Source organism: Phocoena sinus, chromosome 11 (assembly GCF_008692025.1).
Source record: "Phocoena sinus isolate mPhoSin1 chromosome 11, mPhoSin1.pri, whole genome shotgun sequence".
Lineage (NCBI taxonomy): Eukaryota > Metazoa > Chordata > Mammalia > Artiodactyla > Phocoenidae > Phocoena > Phocoena sinus.
The window spans coordinates 69,745,923-69,763,195 of record NC_045773.1 but is presented as its reverse complement, the minus strand read 5'-3'; the positions used below and the strand labels follow the sequence as shown (position 1 = coordinate 69,763,195).

Below are 17,273 nucleotides of genomic sequence, written 5' to 3'. Positions count from 1 at the left end.
CGCCTTTTGCCCCCTCTGCAGCCCAGCGACACCCCTCCCAGCCTGGACCAGAAGAGGGAGGAAAGCAAACCAATTTCTGGAGCCTCAGACCCATGCACCCCAATATACAGTGCTGGGGAGACCACCAGAAAGTTACAGATGGAAGTCTGTGATTTACTCACAGTAGATTTGCTCACGTGATTACTTCCACACTAAGATCACACACCCACAGGGCCATCCTCCAGGGGCCTTGAAGCACATTTAGGGGCTCACTGTCCCCACAGGAGCTGCTGCCCCAGGCTCAGGGAGGGGAGGGGGAGGGGGAGGGCAACAATACTGCTTTGAGTTATTTCCAGTTAAAACCAGGACGATGCACCTCTAGGCCAGGCCAGCCTCACCTGGAAACTCCTGACAAATGAAGGAATTCCACAGTGAAGCTTACCTTCCCACTCAGCACAAAGGGCCAACCCCCAGGCAACCCACCATTCCCCCCGGATAGTTCACCTTCGCCACTGCCAGAGGTCCTTCTGGGAGATGGGTGGGTTGCATGGTGTTAGCATTCTCTATAAAAACTATGACGATAGATAGATGGATAGATAGATAGATATGGACAGATGATAGATAGGTGATAGATGATAAAGTAGGTAAGCATTCACTAGATACATATATGGTCTATTGAGTACATATCATATGCCAGTGCTTTCCATACTTTATTTCTAATCCTCATATGACTGCAAATTAGGTTGGCAGACTGCTTTTACAAACAAGACCGAAGTTCTGGGAAGTTAAGTACTGGGGTAAAGATTATGCAGCCCATAAGTTATGAGTCAGGATTTAAGCCCAGAACCCTGGTCACTCTGTTGCCAAATCCCATGTGTGCTCAGAATTGGGGACCTGGTGCCCGAACTCCCACAGCTCTTTGATGGCTGTGCTTTGCCTTCCCTCCTCCTGTCTCTCCCTTGCTCCTGTCACCCCTCTCCTGGTGATATTCTTGTGGGATTCTAGAATGTCAGAATTGGACATTGAAGCACAGAGGAGGAAAGTGACTTGCCCAAGGTCACACAGCAATTCCATGAGAGAGTCAGGGTTAGAGCCTTGTCCATCCAGCTGAACTTGAGACTATTTGGTGGGTGGGGACAGCTCTGCTCCTCCATCCACTTGACTGGACAATGACCTCCCCGCTGCCCAGTGAGGTCTCACTTCAGAGGTTGTTTCTCTCCTGACCTGATTCTCCCCATCCCGGCCAGCCTGCTTGTTAGAGGCGGAGGTGTCTAGGGCCGGATCAGCAGAAACACAGGCTGGAGAAGTGCTAAGCGGGCTCCTCCAGACCACCAGCTGGAAAGGGCGTCTCTCCTCGGGGTGAGGCAGCAGGCACTCCGGGGCTGCAGCTTAGCGAGCCAGAAGTCGAGCAGGCCTCTTAGTCGTGGAGCCCAGCCTCCAGGCTTGCAGCTGGGAGAAGCCCTCAGGGAGGTGCCTGTCAGTTTCTCAGTCACTCATTCATGTAGGGGTTCTGAGGGTCCCCACTATAAAAAATGACACCTCAACTTTGTGAGCACTTTTCTAAGTGCAACCAAGGAGCTTGGTAGGTTTTCCCAACAATCTCCTGGTTCAAGATCCCTCAGCTAGCAGGTCCCAGGGCTAGGATTTGAACTTGATCTTCAGACACCTAATCCAAGTATCATTATGGCTGCTTTTGTTTTTCAATAAATTCTGAGGTTTATTTAAGAAACAGCACAGAGAATCACTTATTGCCAAGTTACTAAAGGTAATACTGATTACTGGTATTTTTAAAAAATTTTTATTGGAGTATAGTCAATTTAAAATGTTGTGTTCGTTTCTACCGATGGCTGCTTCTTATTGCACAAATAAAGCCTATGCACTATATACTCAGTACTGAACACATATCACTGTATTTATGTTTCACAAGATGCCATAGGATCAATACTATTAACCCATTTTGCAGGCAAGAAAACTGAGCGAGGCTCAGAGATATGAAGTGACTTACCTACATTGCACGGTCAGGAAGCCTTTTACACCATAGTACAAACTTACCTGGGGGGTGATAAAGTTGCCTTCTTCAAGGAGCTTCTGATCTGACAGAGGGAGGGGATTAGAACTGGGGGAAAAGGCAGGGCCCCAAAACCCATCCATGAGATGACTGAGGACTTCATCTCATCTTGAGTTTTTCTATCAAGGGTCATCACTGACGTCACCATTGTCATTCAAACAAAACCTTGTGTTTGCTGTTCCCTGATTTATTGCCAGGAGTCATGCCAAATGTTTGGCACACTTTACCTCATTTAATCCTGGCACTATTCCTGCAAAGTAGGTACTACTAGCATTCTATGTAGCTGAAACAGAGAGGGTTAGATAATCTGCCTCAGGTCACACAGCTAGTCAGTCAGTGGCAGAGTGAGACTTGAACCCAGATCCAGCTGGCAGCACAGCGGATGCTGGGAACCACCATGCTTTAACTTCTGCAACCTCTTTGCGTGCATTTGGTGTGTGCCAAGTTCTGCTCTGAAGCTGCCTTGTTCTCCAACAACAGGACAGATATAAAAGAGCAAGCGGATGGCCAGGGGGCCACTCTGCCCCACCCTGTGCCCTTCCCAGACCTGACTGGGCCAACCAAGCCTGGCAACAACAGAACCACGAGGTCCCTGCCGTGACTGCACCTGAGTATGTAGCAGCCACACTGAAGTGACAAATGACACCAACGAACTCTCCTCTTCCTGCCCACCTGGCAGCGTTTGCTCTGTGATAGCATCTTTTTGGCCACTTTGATGTCGTGCTAAAATAGACATAACATAAAATTTACCATTTTAACCATTTTTAAGTGCACACTGCAGGGGCCATAAGTATATTCACATTTGTGTGCAACCATCACCACCATCCATCTTCACAACTTTTTCATCATCGCAGACTGAAACTCTGTACCTATCCGATACTAACGCCTCATTTCCTCCTCCCCGTGGCAAACACTCTTCTACTTTAAGTCTATGAATTTGACCACTCTGGTACCTCATATGAGGGGAAACACACAATATTTGTCCTTTTGCTTCCGCCTTATTTCACTTAGCATAATGTCCTCAACATTCATCCAAGCTGTAACGTGGGTCAGGATTTCATAAAAATATGGAATGCTTCACGAATTTGCATGTCATCCTTGTGCCAGGACCATACTAATCTCTTCTACATCATTCCAATTTGAGTATGTGTGCAGCTGACGTGAGCACCATCACAGCAGTTTTAAGGAGCTGGTGCCACAGGTGACTTTGCCCCTGCGTGGTGCCCCTGGGAAATCATGGATCTGCTAACTAGGCAGAGTTGTCTGATCAGGTACATCACTGGATGGCACTGATTTGGCGTCTGCCGGTGGTTCTAGTGTGTTTGGAGGCGGCTGGTGGGGAATCTTCATTTTGTTCACTCCTGTGTTTACAACGAGGTATAATTGGTCTGACACCTTCTGCATTTCTTCTGTAAGTGATGAATTGTTATTGAGCAAGCTTTTCTCAGATCCTTGAGGAGATAAGTGGCAACGATCGTGGCCATCGTCGTCGTCGTCACAGGTGTACTGAATGGCCCTGGGAAGGGAGAGGAGAGGGCAGTCATGTTTTCCCCAGCACACTGAATGTCTCGCATTCAGCATAGGAGGTTGGGACCGCTAGTCCCATTTCATACATGAGCAAATTGGGTTCAGAGAGAGGAAAAACTGACCCTGAGTCACACCGTTGGTCAGGGGCAGAACCAGCCTTCGAAGAGAGATTTCTGTCAGATCCCAGAGCCCACATTTTTTTTTTTTTTTTTCCTGTGATGTGCCCACCCAGTCCTTGGGGACTGGGAGCTAAGGACAATTAGATGCAGGAAAACGTTCCACATCCATAGAAACTTGGGTGAGGAGAAACAGAGAGAGAGATAAAGATATACAGAGAGAGGAAAAGACCTGATGAGGGGAGGGGACCTCGCCTGGGTCGGCTCAGCCTACGATGGTAGAAACGTTGCTTTAGGGGACAGAATGGGAGCAACGTGGCTTGATTGCAGCTCTGGGGGGATCACAGGGTGTTTCCATTAGCCATCTGCTCAGTGTGAGCCACCGAGGCGACGCAGCTTCCAGAAAGTTCCGTGTTGTCTTGGGTAGGGGGCCTCAGGAGAAGCAGGACGTCTGGTTGGGGGAACGTGACTCTGTTCTCCGGTTCAGACCCTGCGCACCGCCCCCATACACTCAGAGGAGGGCCAAAGACAGATTGGCGTGTGATCAGTGAGGAGCAGCTGCGAGGCAAGCTGGAGAGCGTGTCCCGAAAAGATGGTGGGAAGGAATGGAAATGTTCACTCTGGAGAAGTGGAAACTCAAGGGCGGGGGGGGGGGGGGGGGGCGTGAGGGAGCTGGTGCACAATTTGGGAAGCGCTGAAATGTGTTCAAGAAAGAAACACCTTGTCCCGGGTGTCTCTGTGGGGTTGAGTTGGGGCCGGTGGGACCAAGCAGCAGCCGTCAGACCATAGCAACGTGAGCAGGGATTCTGAGCAGCTCGGAGATGCGCGAAGCTGGGGGATGGGGGGCTGCCTGGCGTGTCCCTGGAAGTGTGGGAGTGGAGCGCTGACAGCCAGGGGGTCGATGGGCCCCCTCAACCTGGCTTTCCTGTGGTCTGTGAGTGGAGATGGCACAGGGGGAACAAGAAAGAGCCGGCATCATCTCGGTGGGTCAGCCAGAGAAGCGCTAGGCTGGAGGGCAGGCTGAGGCCAGCAGAAGAGACAGACCGCCAGAGCCCACCTGGCTGGCCCCTGAGCTGGGTGTGTACCTGCCTCACTAGCCCGTATTTAATCTAACCTCGTGCTGCGGGATTAATCTCCATCCCTGCTGGGGCCAGATGACTCCCTCAGTCAGAATCACTACATATGCTAGGCTCGCGATGGACCAGGCATGGTTTAAATTACAGGTACTGACTCATTTCGTCCTCAGAGCAACTCTGTGAGGGACGCCCTATCATCTGTCTCCCTTTACAGAGAGGTTAAGTGGCTTGCCCAAGGTCACACAGCCGGTAAGCGATGGCACTGGGCTTTGAACCCTGGTGGTCCAGTCCCAGGCTCACACTCTCACTCCCGGCTTTATCCCATTGATGAAGGAGCATCATGGAACAGGATGGAGCTTACTCTGGGGAGATGAGTGAAGAGGCAGCCTGCTGGGGCCTGGCTCACTTTGGTTGAATTTCTAGTAATCCCTTCATTCACTCAGCCAGGGCTGGGCTAACACTGTCACCACATTTCTTCTGAAAAAGACTTTTGGAGCCACACACAGGGGGGAACATGTCCTGCTGCTGTGACTGTTGAAGCCACGATGTCTCCTATCAGCCCAGCCGGGATCCAGGTGCTGCATACATCTCCCAGGGTCTAGCTTGCATGAGATTTGCCAGCCACAAACCCTCGAGGCCTGGATTTCCACTATCAGAGATACATTACTTTTAGTTCAGCTTCACCCACCCTTTATATAACAAACCCTCCAGTGGAGTTTACTGTGTGCCAGACACTGACCCGGTTCCTTATGAGTCATGACTCATTCAAACCTCATAATAACCCTATAGAGATTATAAATGCCCCACTTTTTCCAGAAATAGTATATTTCTAGGAAACTAAGGCACAGACAGGTAAAGGAATGGCCCACAGTAAGTGATTACTGCTAGGAAGAGGCAGAATCAGCGTTTGACCCCAGCAGTCTAGCTCGAGACTCTGTGCTCCTCACCACTGCCCTCTGCCGCCTCTCTTTCTAATGGTCACTGTTCCTGAGAGGGGTGACATTCATCATGGTGACTGGATTTATCAGGGAGTTTTCTTAATAGAGACTTACACAACAGAAGTACAAGGGTAACTAGTAGATGCGAAGTGGAAAAGCAGGAACAGGGTATAGCAATGGAGGACCAGAGGGGCCCAAAGGCTCCATTTGGCCCAGGGCTGGCCCAGCCTGTGGACCGTGGGTAAAGGGAGGTGGTACTGCCACAGGACAGAGTCTTGGGAAGGGGCTGGACCACAGGATGAGTGGGAAGTGGAGAGTCAGAGCACTCCTGGGGGACAGACGAGCTTGAGTCAGGCCTGGGGGAGCCCCAGAGAGACCCACTGAACTTGGAGGCCCCAGGAGTCGAGGGAAGCTGGAAGAACCAAAAAGAAGGGATGAAGCTGTCCAGCGTCGTGGAGAGAACGCCTGGGGAGACAGAGAGAGCAGAGGCCCGGACTGAAGCCTTCAAGACCAATTGTCCTGGTGCGGGAGCTGTCCCGGAGCTGGACAAGCCTCCCCGGCCTGGCCCATCTGTTTGGGGTGCCAGGACTCACATAGGAAATGGCAGGATTCCTACCCCCTCCCAGAGGGCATAACAAGAGCCCTGGCCAGTAGAACTCGGAGACGGTGGGCTGCCCCCGAGCTGTGCTGTCCAGTGTGGCAGCCGCTGGCCACATGTGACTACTGAGCCCTTGAAGTGTGCCTGACGTGAATGAGGAACTGAGTTTTTAATTTCATTTAAATTTAGTTAGTTTGAAGTTCAGTTTAAAAGGCCATATATGGCTACTGTATTGGACAGTGCCGGTACAGAACATTCATTTCATTCACCTGCCCTACAGAATGTTTTTGAGGGCCTACTATGTGCCGAGTGTTGTTCTAGAGGCTGGGGAAACATCAGGGAACAAAGCAGACAAAAAAGCCTGCTCTTAGGAGTGGAAGGAGAGAGAGAGAGAATTAACAGGAGGCCTAGTAAATAAGCAAATGATAGTGTCTGTCAGGCAATAAAAGTGTAATGGGAAAAGATGGAGCAGAGTAAGAGGCTGGGGGCTCAAGGTAAAGATGGGGGAAGCCCTCAGTGTTAAATGGGACAGTCAGAGGAGGTGACGTTGGAGCAGAATTGAAAGAGGTGAGGCAGAGAGCATATGGACATCTGGAGGAAGAGCATCCAGGCAAGGGCAACAGGCAGTGCAAAGGCCCTGTGGCAGGAGCACCCTTGGCAACACCCTGAGGAACAGCAGGGAGGCCAGGTGACTGGTGCAGAGTGAGCAGGGTAGGTAGGAGGAGAGGAACTCGGAGAGGTGAGAGTCAGGTCACAAGGGGTCTGGGGGCCACGTCAGGACTTTGACTACGTGGGACAGGCCTCACTGGGGGCATTGAGCAGAGGAAGGACTTGGTCTGATCTGGGTTTTAACAGGATCCCTCTGGCTGCTTGTAGAGGAGAGGTGGGGGGAGGGGAGCAAGAGAGTTCATCCAGAGGCCAATGCAACCAAGAGTTTTGATCCCCTCCCTGTCTACTCTTCTGAGGGCTGTGGGAATGGATACTGGGGTTCCCTGCCTCAGACTCTCAGTCATGTTGGATGTGCCTCCTTTACTTGCTGATGGGGCAAAGCCATTGCCAATAAGACAGAGTGTCTCAGGGCAGCCAGGGGAGCCCCATGTTCTCAGCAGGGGCACAGGCAGTAGGGCAGCGACAGAGCCTGGCCCCCGGCCCCTGGCCTGTCTCAGAAGTTAACGAGAGGCTCCTGATTCTCGGAGCCCTCACTGAGTCACGCCAGCTCTATGGTAATCCTGCTCTAAAGAGCAGCCATGCGCCTTCCCCTGTTATCACTCAGGGCCGTGCATTCAGGGAAGGCCAGCGTCCGGCACCGAAACCAGAAGAGGGGATTCTACCACTTGTACCGGTATTTCCAGTACTTCTCTCTAATGGCTCTCTGATCCTGAGACTAGAAACAACAAATATAAAACAGATTCTTCCAGATCCATAGCACTCTGTCCCACTGAGTTTGAACACAGCCTCGGAATCCTTCTCAGAACTGGCACCCAGCAAATCCTCAGCGTTGGCACACAAGACACAATGTGTTTGCAAGGCCTCTAGGACCTGGCTCCTGGCTACTACCTTGGTGACCTCATTTGCTACCACTCTCCCTTTCCCTCACTCTGTTTCTGTCACACCGGCCTCCTCGTGGCTCCTGCCTCAGGGCCATTGCACTGGCAGCTCCCTCTGTGGGAAAACTGCCCACAGACATCCACATAGCTCCCTCACTTCCTTCAGACTTCCCATGAGCATTCAGAAGTAGCAAAACAACCCTCATGGGACTCTCATCTCTACCCCTAATTAACTATAGGGGGTAATTCAGTTAATACCTGTCTCTAAAATGGGGAGCATAATTCCGAAAGGTACTTCCCAGGGTTATCAAGAGCATTTATTGAAATAACGTGACGGTGCTGGCTTCAAATCTTGGCTAGGCACAAACATTCTCTCCATGAGACCTTGGGCAAATCACTTAACTTCTCTGAGCCTTGATTTCCTCTTCTGTAAAATGGGGATAATAATAGTACCTCCCTCATAGAGTTGCTGTGAGGATTAAATTAGTTAACACAGGTAGAGTACTCAGAACACTGCTTGACATATAGTGTGTCCACTAAATGTTAGCTGCCTTTGTAGTAATATATGTTTCTGGTTTTGGTTTTTAATTGCTGTCAGATAGTTACCCTGACTCTAAGACTTGCTTCCTGCTACCATCTGATTCTGCTCAATTCAGTTCACGGTAATACAGTATCGGGAAGACCATGCTTGGTGGCCTGGCAGCCCTGGCTAACAACGCTGGCTCAGCCGCCTTCCAGCTGTGTGACCTTGAGCAGGTGACCGATCTGCCCGAGCCTCAGTTTCTTCATCTGTAGTGTGGGGATAACTATTCCTACCTCTTAGAGTCAGTGTGCAGAATCAGAGACCCAGACTGTCAAGTGCCGGGCTTAGAGTACGTACTCAATGAATCGTACGCTAGATAGAACCAGCCATGTCTCCTCTGCTCCCTTGCAGTTGTGCAGGAAAGCAAACAGGCCCCTTTGGGGCTGGCAGGTAGAGGGAGAGGCTGGAGAGCCAGGCTGCTTGCCTTGGTTTAATGAGTCCCTTTCATGTGCCCTGAGATGTCATGGCCGGCCAGAGAGGTTGGCAGGCTGGTGATTCTGTGAAGAGCCAGTAATGAGGGTGCAGAGCCAGGGAAGTGGAGTGAGGGCAGCTTGACATGGTGTCTCCAAATTAGTGCTGGGGCTCAGCAGGCAGCCGGTGCATCATCGATGGGGGAGGGGAGGAGGAGAGCACCTAAAAGTGGTGATGCTGGGAGCTGAGGGGGATGGAGGCTGGAGATAAAAGAGGCGGCGTTTGCCGACAAGTCCAGGAAGGCAAGAATCGCATTTCTTGTGTAGACACCAGCACCGACTTCTTCCTCTTACACAAAGACACACGCACCTCTTCAGTCACCCACACACACACTCACGCCCTCTTTTTCTCTGTCACGCCTACACATAACAGACTCCTCAAGTTCACCTCATCGTATCTGCAGGGGCCTGGATTAGCCAGAAGAGGCCACAACTACTACAGCAAATGGATGCAAATGCGTAAGGGCTCAAACATGGCAGAATTTGATTTCTTGCTCTCCTGAGAGTCCAGGGCGGTTTACCGGCTTAACCAGGAGGCCTTCCTCAAGTGGAGACTCAGGCACCCGGTCTCCAGCATCCCTCGGGTGGGCCTTGTTGTCATCTGCCTGGCCAAGGCTGGCCACTGCACCCAGGGTCCAGCCAGCAGAGGGGAAGGAGAGTTGGGCAAGTGCTCCCGCTCTTGTAAGGCCTGGCGCAGAGGGGCTCACACTGCTGCCACCATATTCCATTGGCCAGAACTCGCCACCTGGACACCACTAAGTGCACAGTTGGCTGGGGAATGTGGTCTGGACTGAGCCCACGAAAGGGGGACAGTAGGCTTTGCCCTGAGGCCCAGGGGGAGACTCTAAGAACCTCTCCCATCCCCGTTCCCAGATGCCCCAAACAGTAGCTTTAATTGGCAGCAGTTAGGAAAGAGCAAACTTGGTCTGCAAGTGTCTCTGGGAGAGGTTACATGGGATGTCCCCTCAGAAGTGTTAGGGGACATGTGGAGCCTCTGGGGGGCTGGGTGGAAGAGGGACAGAGCAGTGACCAACATCGTCTGGAACTAGAACCTTTGTGTACTATATATAAGTGAACACCTATACACTCACACACACACACACACACACACACACATGCTCACAAATACCCATGCAGCCGGCTCTCAAATGATAGACATGCCCCCCACACATCATTTCTCACACATGCACACACATTCACCTGTACTCACACACCCCAACACGTATCTACGTGCAAGTCCATCAATATTGTCAGGGGTGTGCTTCAAAGATGTGGAAAACGCCTCTCCCGAGAGATCCTCAGGACCAGGCAGTGTCTAAGGGTCACCAGCTGTCGTATTTAACTAAGAATCCCTGACATTTGTACAGGCCTTAATATTTAACAAAGCAGTCTTTCATTCACTGCTCAACTATAGGGTAAATATTTACTCAGCAGTGACGCAAGGCCAGATATGATGACTGGCAACAGAGATACAAAGGTGAAGACACGGCCCATTTCTTCCGGGGAGACACAGGCATCCACTGAGAAGGGCCTCTAGCAGAGGAAGGCAGGGGGGCTGTGGGAGCAGAGAGCAGAAGTTGGGTCAGAGGTGACGTTGAGTCAGGCCTCGAAGGATGAGGTCACCAGGTGGAGAAAGATAAGTGGTTTCTGGGAAGAGGGGCTGCTCTACACAAAGGCGTCAGGTGGCAGATTTGGGGAATGATGAATGATTCCGAGAAGGTGGCAAAGTGCTTCCTCCAACTGGGGTTCTACTAGATAAGATGTGCTACTGCTGACATCAAGTAATGATAGTTTTTTCCCAAAGTGCAAGGAAAAAATAAGTTTTTCCTCCTTGTCGTGTAAATTATATGTCCTTGTGTCACCTAGGATTCTGTAAGGAGAAAATAAAACAAAGAACACGCTAGATAGAAGAGGGAATGCAGTACTGGGGTTGGGTTACAGGTGATGGGATTGTTGAGGGGTCAGCATCACAGAGATTAGCTACAGCAGGAAGCCACTGCCACCACCCACCCCGCCCAAGGATGGAGGTAATGGAGAAGATGGTTTGGTCAGAGCCTAAGATCCAGGTCTCTCTGGCAGGAGGTAGAGCCCCTGGAGCTGGGATCACAGAGGAGGCTCAGGAGCTGAGAGGGAGACACCACTTAAAGCAGAAAAAGGTAGAAATACCTGGCTTCTCCCCTCCTCCCACCCTCCAGTCTTCCTCTGGGGCCTCCAGTGGCCCGCTCTATCTGGGAGGCAAAGGAGCCTGGGAACAGGCAAGGGAGCCTGGGAAATGTAGTTCCTTGTTGTCCATGGGAGGGCAGGTGAAAGGGAAGACAGACCTGAGAGCCAATAGCAGAATAACCAGTATGCTCCCGTGTGATTTCTTCTTAAACCTCTGTTATCAGCTGTAGAAATCAGCTGTAGATTTGTTTGCTAGTGTCAAACTGTTAGTAGTAGTAGTAGTAGTGGGGTCTGCTTCCCAGGATAAGATGGCTAAACACTGAGATGATTTCTGGGCTCGGAGTCCATCTCCTGTGTCCTGGAATTGTGGTGAAGTTTAAATGCAATATTGAATGTGGAAACCCTTGTCACATACCAAGTGTTCAATAAAGCAGCCAGCCCATCCCCTCCTCCATGGATATGCTCTTCCATCGCTCACGACCCAGAGAGGTGGCGGAACAAGGTGGGTCAGAGTGGACGGGAGCCAGACTGCCTGGGACTGAATGCCAGCTCTGCCATGTTACATCTGCTTAATACCTCTGCAGAACAAGGGTCACGACAGTGGCTGCTTCAGAGAGTTGCCGTAGGGCTAAGTGAGTTGATAGAAATAGGACACCAAAAGTAGAGCCTGGCACACACTTGCCATTAAGTGTTTGCTCTACTATTGTCACCGTTCTGGGTGTGCACAGCTCCTGCCCCTCCAACTCACATCACTTCCCTGAGGGGGGAGGAAGTGGGCCCTTGTAGCCCTGGGCTCTGCGCAGCAGTTGGCCCAGCAGAACTGAGCCTCAGTGGGCTCTGAATATTGCTCCAGGGAAGGGGGTGGCTGACCTGCCACAGGCCCAGGGCGGGAGGTGCAGTTTTCACTGAGATGAAGAAAAACGTCCGAGTTTGTGGAAAAGCATAAGACCAGACTGTGGATCTAGAAGCTAGTGTTAAAGTCCCAACTGCCTCATCTTGGCAGTCCCAGCTGTGTGACCTGAGGCAAATCACTCAGCCTCTCTGAGCCTTGGCCATTCCTCCTTTGTGACATGAGGACACAGCATTACCATGATGCCCAGGTGGGATAGATAGACCTAAAGGGCTGGCTTGCAGGACGCATGCTGGATCTGGGCTCTGACCTCTTCCACCCGCCTCTTCTGCCCCATGCACTGTAGCTATGGGTTGGGGATGGGGACGGGGGCAGAGTACTCAATTTCTTCCATGTGGCTTCCCCAGCAGCTGTGTGGGCCAAGAGTGAGGAGGGAGGCAGCAGCCTCCAGGGCTGCCCACTGACGGGTTGTCAATACCTGCCTGTCATTCCCAGCCTCCGTGCGCGGTTCCCAGGTGGAAGTGTTCAGGCTCCGGTATTTCATATTTGAGATCTCAATTAAGCTGCCTGGCTCTAGGTGTGAGGGGTTGACAAGCATAGATGGAGCCCTGGATTAGTAGGGGACAGGAAAACGGAGGGCTCTTTGACAGTGGAGGGAGATGGGGAAGGCTGCAGGGAGAGATGTGGCACCTTCAGGCCGAGGTATTTCTGCAGAAGTGTTTATGGGGTGAGACAGGTGTCATTTCTAGGGACCCCCACCAGAAGGCATGATACTTGCACAAAGGCCTTAGAGGTCAGAGTTTGCATCCACGCTTCCTGAAGGTCCAGGCAGAAGGGGCCCAGGCTATGGTGGGTGGGCCCCAGTGAGGGAAGACTGCTGCCCCCTCAGACCCTCCCTTAAGGTGAGAGACCAGTCAAGGCCTCCCCAACCAGTGATACCCTTTCCCAGGTGTCTTTGGTTGTGCCTGGCCTGCTATGGCAGTGATAGAGGACCCGGCCCCTCCTTCTGAGAAACAGTTGCCCACCATTCTTCAACATTGCACCGTGCCCTTCCCCTCCAAGCAACACCCCCTCTTTCCACCTCCAGTTTTCTTCTGCTTAGACCCCAGTCTGCACCAGCGAGTGTTCTCCCTCCCGAGGCACGAGAAAGCCATGTGGAGATGAGGATGGAGTTGGTCCCTGAGGGCAGGACCTTGTCTGTGACTCAGTACAGCACCAGGCTCAGAACAAGGCTGTCAGTGCTGAGGAATCTCGCAGGACAGACAAGGGGTGGACCCAGCCTCTGGGAGGGTGCTGAGGGGCCAGGGCCGACCTTACTCTCACCCCCACTGTCCAGAGACCCAGGGACCATTTGCAGCAGACAAGGCAGAAGTGGGGAGGTGGGGAGTCCCTTTTGTTCAGATTTTGCTTCTTCACATCTTTAATCTCTCTGCCTCTCCTGTCCCTCCCTCTGCCCCTCCCTGTGTGCTTCCTCTCTCCTCTCTGCTGAATCTCTCCCCTTTCTTCCCTGAACCTCCATCTCTAACCAATTTCCACTGTCTCTACTATCAACTATCCCCCATCTCATTCCCTTCTTTTATTTCCACATCTTCTGGGTTGTTCCCTGCAACTGATCACCGGTGTCTTTCTCTGTGTACCTGCTTCTGGCACTTTCACCCCCCAACCCGGAATCTTTCTCTCTCGTTTCCCTTTCCACTCCAACCTGTCTCTGTTCTCTCACCTGGGTCCCCCTCCTCCCCCTCCCCTCTGTCTCCCCGTCTCTCCCTTTTCCTGTCTCTCCGCCTGTCACCCTCTTCTGCTCCGCCTCATTCTGTGTCCTTGCATCTGTGGCTCCCTCTCCCTCTCGATCTCGATCTCTCCTGTCTCTGTCACCCTCTCTCTTTCTTCTACTTCTCCTCTGTCCCCCCATCACCCTACTGTCCCTCACCATCCCTCCCCCTCTATGCCCACTCACACCCCACAGGATGATCCCAGCCTCCAACAAGGCCTTCGTGGTCAACAACCTGGTGTCAGGGACCGGCTACGACCTGTGCGTGCTGGCCATGTGGGATGACACGGCCACCACGCTCACGGCCACCAACATCGTGGGCTGTGCCCAGTTCTTCACCAAGGCCGACTACCCACAGTGCCAGTCCATGCACAGCCAGATCCTGGGCGGCACCATGATCCTCGTCATCGGTGGCATCATCGTGGCCACGCTGCTGGTCTTCATCGTCATCCTCATGGTGCGCTACAAGGTCTGCAACCAGGAGGGCGCCGGGAAGCCGGCGGCCACCGTCAGCAACATGCACTCGCAGACCAATGGGGCCCAGCCCCCCGCGCTGGGCAGCGCACCAAGCGGGGCCCCCACACCCGGGCCGCCCAAGGTGGTGGTGGGCCACGAGCTCATGGACTTCAGCGCTGGCCTGGCCCGAGGCAGCGACTCCTCTTCCTCCAGTTCCCTGGGCTTCGGGGAGGCTGCAGGGCTGGGACGGGGCCCCTGGAGGCTCCCACCCCCCGCCCCCCGCCCCAAGCCCAACCTTGATCGCCTGATGGGGGCCTTCGCCTCCTTGGACCTCAAAAGTCAGAGAAAGGAGGAGCTGCTGGACTCCAGGACTCCAGGCGGGAGAGGGTCTGGGACATCGGCCAGGGGCCACCCCTCGGACCGAGAGCCACTGCTGGGGCCGCCTTCGGCCCGGGCCAGGAGCCTGCTCCCTTTGCCCCTGGAGGGCAAGGCCAAACGCAGCCACTCCTTCGACATGGGGGACTTTGCAGCTGCGGCTGCGGGAGGGGTCGCCGCTGGTGGCTACAGCCCGCCTCGGAGAGTCTCGAACGTCTGGACGAAGCGCAGCCTCTCTGTCAACGGCATGCTCTTGCCTTTTGAGGAGAGTGACCTGGCGGGGGCCCGGGGAACTTTTGGCAGCTCCGAGTGGGTGATGGAGAGCACGGTGTAGGCCTGGGTGGGGGGGTGGGCATCCTCCCTCCCACCCTGTCAGGGTGAGAGAAGAGGAAAGCATCTTTACCCACAAGTCTTTGTGGCGTTTCCATGGTGATGTTTACATCCAGGGACGGTTTTGTCTCCCTGTCAACGGCCTCCCCTCCCCACCACACCACACACACCACCTTCCCAGGCCCGTCCCCCACCGCCCATCAGGCTGTGCTCAGGGAAAGCAGACTCGATGGCTCAAATGTCAGACTAAGCCCTGAGTGTTTGGAAAGGCGGGGCTCCTGCCTTTCTAATCACAAATGTAGCCTATAAGCAAGCGGCTTTGCATTGCTGATGGTTCCGGTGTTGTTTTTATTTCTTAATTTATTTCTTCCACTTCCCCGACTCCTTCTCTTCAGTGACACGGATAACGGAGAGTTTACTCTACACACGAAAGCAGCCCTGGTGGTGGGCGATCATTGCCAATTGAGAAGAGCAGGGAATGGTTTGGGCTGCACATTTGTTTGGGGGAAGACTGGAGTCCCCTGCCCAGACGCCTCATTATTCCCAAGAGTCCCCACACTTGGGAGGGATGAGTGACCTCCCCCATCCCTGGCTCAGCTTCCTTTGCTTCTCAAACACCCATCACATCAGCTTAAACTAGAAGGGTAACTTCTGGGACTCTACGTGCGGGAGAGGTAGAAGGGTTTTTATGAGACACAAGGACATAAGGGATGTTAACTTTTGGAGTTGCTTTGGGATTTTTGCCTCTTTTGGGGGAAGCTGGGACAGGGAGTCCCCATGGACATGGGGGGGGCAAGAGGGCTTCTCTTAATTAAGGAGAGCAGCGTGGGGTGGCAGAGGAGCACTGGACACGGGGTCCAAAGCTCTGAGTTTGGGTTCCAGAGCCACCACCGAATAACCAGCTAAACACAGTGGGCAAGACCCTTTCTCTCTTTGGACCTCAGCCTCCTAATTCATAAACTAATGAGATCATACCAAGTCTCCAATTCCCTTCCAGCTCGAAGGACTAAGGACTCTTCATGACTAAATGAATTGTAGGGTTCTGAAGCTTGAAGAGGTGTTTGCGATCATCTCATCCTTAACCCTCTCTTCCTGTCCCCCAAGGGTCTAAAGGACTTGCCCAAGGTCACATAGTGCATTAGTGACCAAGTCAGGGCAGGGCCCAAGGCCACTTACCTCCTGGGGGTGGTGCTTGAAATCCATTACCCTGTCTTCACTGTAGCTAGGGTGTTTCTATGTCCAAAGTCTGTCCCTTGTTTGTTGCTGAAGAAGGTGGCTCAGGGTGGGACATGGGGACACGGGGGATGCCTTCCATGGATGCCGTTCATGAGGAGGATCCATCGTGGAAATGTCAGGATGGCGATGGGAGGGACACACGGGCTCCTTTCCATCTAGGAATTGACCCCTACGTTCCCAGACAGTGGCCAGAGGGGGCAGACGAGACGTGGCGGGGGAGAAGAGGCTTTGGAAGCATCTGAAGGTCTTTCCCCGCATCTCTGTCTCTCCTGGTCCCTGTCTGTTCCAGGTCTCTCCTCACTGTCAACGCACTACCTCTCTCCACCTCCTTCTTCCCTCTCCCGAGCATCTGCCATAGATTTGGGGCTGAAACGTTCTAATGGGCTCAGACCTGGAGCTGAGCTGGTGGCCCCCAACCCCGCCCAGAACACACAGGGAGAGGGCGGGGAGCTGTCTATGCAGGACTGCCTTCTGGCTCCTCCCAGGAGCCTCCAAGTCCCATGCCTTCGTCCTTCCTCCCACTCCTCCTTTCTCTCCTCACCTTCCCTCAACTCTCCTGTCTTCATTCTTTTTCTTCTGGTGCCTCTCTGCCTCCCCCAGTCCCTTTCTGGTCCTGACCAGGACATTAAACAGACCAGGCCATTAACAGACCAGGCCAGTCTCTTCCTGAGACCACAAGCTGACTTTCAGCCTGGGTGCCAGAGCACATCCTTTCTCCCATCCTCCCTCTTTCTCGGACCCGTTTTCCTCCACTCTTTTTTCCCTCTGCACTTTCTCACTAAGCCTTTCTAAATGTAGCCATTGAGGAAGTGACCCCAAATACCACCTCTCTTTTTGCCTTTGGGTTCAGATGCCCAGAGGGAAAGTGGTGGACATCGGAAGGGGGGGAATCAACTCTCTGTCCTCATCAGCGGCTACGAGCTCTGTCGTGACATGGTATGTACTCACGCTTGTGTTTGTCAGGTTTCTGACTTGGAGTTTTGGAAAGTGACATCCCTGTGGGCAGAATACAAATGCCAATCTTCTCTTTTGCTAAAAAAAAAATGTACAGTAAAATGTACAGTTTTAAAAACAAAAACGGATCACACTTCTTGGGAGAGAGCAAAAAAAAGAACATTCCTGTGTCTGTGAATGTCTGTTGTTTATTTCTCTGGAAACGCTGTGGTTTTCTGAAGGTGGCTTTGAGGTGGCAT

The 17,273-nt window shown here is 52.7% G+C and overlaps 1 protein-coding gene and 1 non-coding gene across 2 annotated transcripts in view; one reads left to right on the top strand and one right to left on the bottom strand.

Annotated features, from left to right (window-relative positions):
- LRFN2 (leucine rich repeat and fibronectin type III domain containing 2) overlaps positions 1–15,221 on the top strand; it is a 176,248-nt gene extending 161,027 nt beyond the window's left edge. The window contains exon 3 of the mRNA XM_032649201.1: positions 13,879–15,221. Within this exon, the coding sequence (XP_032505092.1) occupies positions 13,879–14,848 (970 nt within the window). The 3' untranslated portion in view covers positions 14,849–15,221. The remainder of the gene's footprint in view (positions 1–13,878) is intronic.
- LOC116762943 lies at positions 3,109–3,215 on the bottom strand. Its single transcript, XR_004352371.1, has one exon. It is a non-coding gene; the product is annotated as a U6 spliceosomal RNA (small nuclear RNA).
- Positions 15,222–17,273: the final 2,052 nt, after the last annotated feature.